At 36.7% G+C, this 1,547-nt stretch overlaps 1 protein-coding gene across 1 annotated transcript; it reads right to left on the bottom strand.

Moving 5' to 3' along the window:
- Positions 1-423: 423 nt before the first annotated feature.
- Positions 424-1,452, bottom strand: LOC103522310. The gene has a single exon (XM_008487414.1). The coding sequence runs from the start codon at positions 1,450-1,452 to the stop codon at positions 424-426; it is 1,029 nt and encodes a 342-aa protein (XP_008485636.1).
- Positions 1,453-1,547: the final 95 nt, after the last annotated feature.

Here is a 1,547-nt window from a genome sequence, read left to right as displayed (position 1 = left end):
CTTTCCCCGAGCTTTAAAGCTAAAAATGCAACACATTTATGAATGAAATGTCCCCTCAATTTACAATATGAGCAGGACGCTTCTGAACCTGAAGGTTTATGGTATGAATTTTTTAACTTATTTATGTTGGAATAATTACTTCCTTTATGAAGTCCCCGTGTGTCCTGACTTTGATTAAATTTACAATATGAGCAGGACACTTCTGAACCTGAAGGTTCATGGTATGAATTTCGTGAATTTTTGAACTTATTTATATTGGAATAATTACTTCCTTTATGAAGTCCCCGTGTGTCCTGACTTTGATTATGATACTCGTTTGAAAAATTTGAAGTATCACGTTTCCCAATATTCTCGAAATTATTCGAGTGCAGCATCTCTTCAACCCTTCCCCTTTTCGATAGAAAATCCAATAATCCCTGAACCCTAGGCAATTCTTGAGAGGAAGAGATGCTGATTTCCCAATCCCGTTGAGTTTCTAAATCTAATTTGTTTTGAAGTATCACGTTTCCCAATATTCTCGAAATTATTCGAGTGCAGCATCTCTTCAACCCTTCCCCTTTTCGATAGAAAATCCAATAATTCCTGAACCCTAGGCAATTCTTGAGAGGAAGAGATGCTGATTTCCCAATCCCGTTGAGTTTCTAAATCTAATTTGTTTAATAACAAAGAAATTAACAAAGGGTCCCACCCATGGACCGAAACACCCAAAGCTTCAATCGCTTTGAGGTTTTTAATGATTTCACTAGTGAAGATAGAATACGTCCTGTAGTTGGCTGTATTTACAGGAGGAGCATTTACAATGGCCTTTACATGATTGTTTACAATCAACCTAGTGTTTTCATATTGCTCGCATAGCAGTTTCCATGCCACATCATAGTTATTATTGGATGTGCTAAGCGAGCTTACTAAATCAGAGGCTTCTCCCTTCAGGGAGGCCTTCAAATAATGAAGTCTCTGGACATCAGTCAAAGACTCATTATTATGGACTAACGATGTAAATATGTCCTTGTATGGTAACCACCTATCTGATTCTCCCTCAAAAGTTGGCAATTCAATTGGTGGAAGTCTAATGTGACAGGGGCTCTGACTAATGTGAGACGGGCTCTGACTATTCTGACTTGTTACAGAGCTTTGATCGGTTTCGATATTATTAAGATTTGCCTTTAGTTTTGTCAGGTTTTGTTTTAAGTCATTATAACAATCGAATGCCCTGGATTCAAACTCATCAGAAACATTGAGTTGATCCTCATCATCTAAACCCTTGAGTTCCAATATTTGTAAATGTAAATCTTCGAACTCCCCTTTCAAATTAGCTAGTTGTTCAAAACTGCCTTCTAGGCGACCAATTGTGTGTTGCACCGAATCCCCATTTTTTAGGAAACCCTCAATTAGTGATAAAGTTTTAAAACATTTCTTTTGTTTGCTTAACAACCTTTCTATTGATAGAGACATGCTGAACCGATTGGGAATCTAATAGTAGATATTTTAATTAATGAGAAGAAATAATAAAAAGGAATTTAGAGGAGGGGTGACTCACCAAATTTTAT

This window comes from Diaphorina citri, unplaced genomic scaffold (assembly GCF_000475195.1).
Source record: "Diaphorina citri unplaced genomic scaffold, Diaci psyllid genome assembly version 1.1 scaffold7881, whole genome shotgun sequence".
NCBI lineage: Eukaryota > Metazoa > Arthropoda > Insecta > Hemiptera > Psyllidae > Diaphorina > Diaphorina citri.
Note: the sequence above shows the minus strand (reverse complement) of the source record. Positions and strands in the feature narration are given on the sequence as shown.

Excerpts from the sequence above, each read along its gene's own strand:
- LOC103522310 (XM_008487414.1), bottom strand. The coding sequence starts at position 1,452 with ATGTCTCTATCAATAGAAAGGTTGTTAAGCAAACAAAAGAAATGTTTT.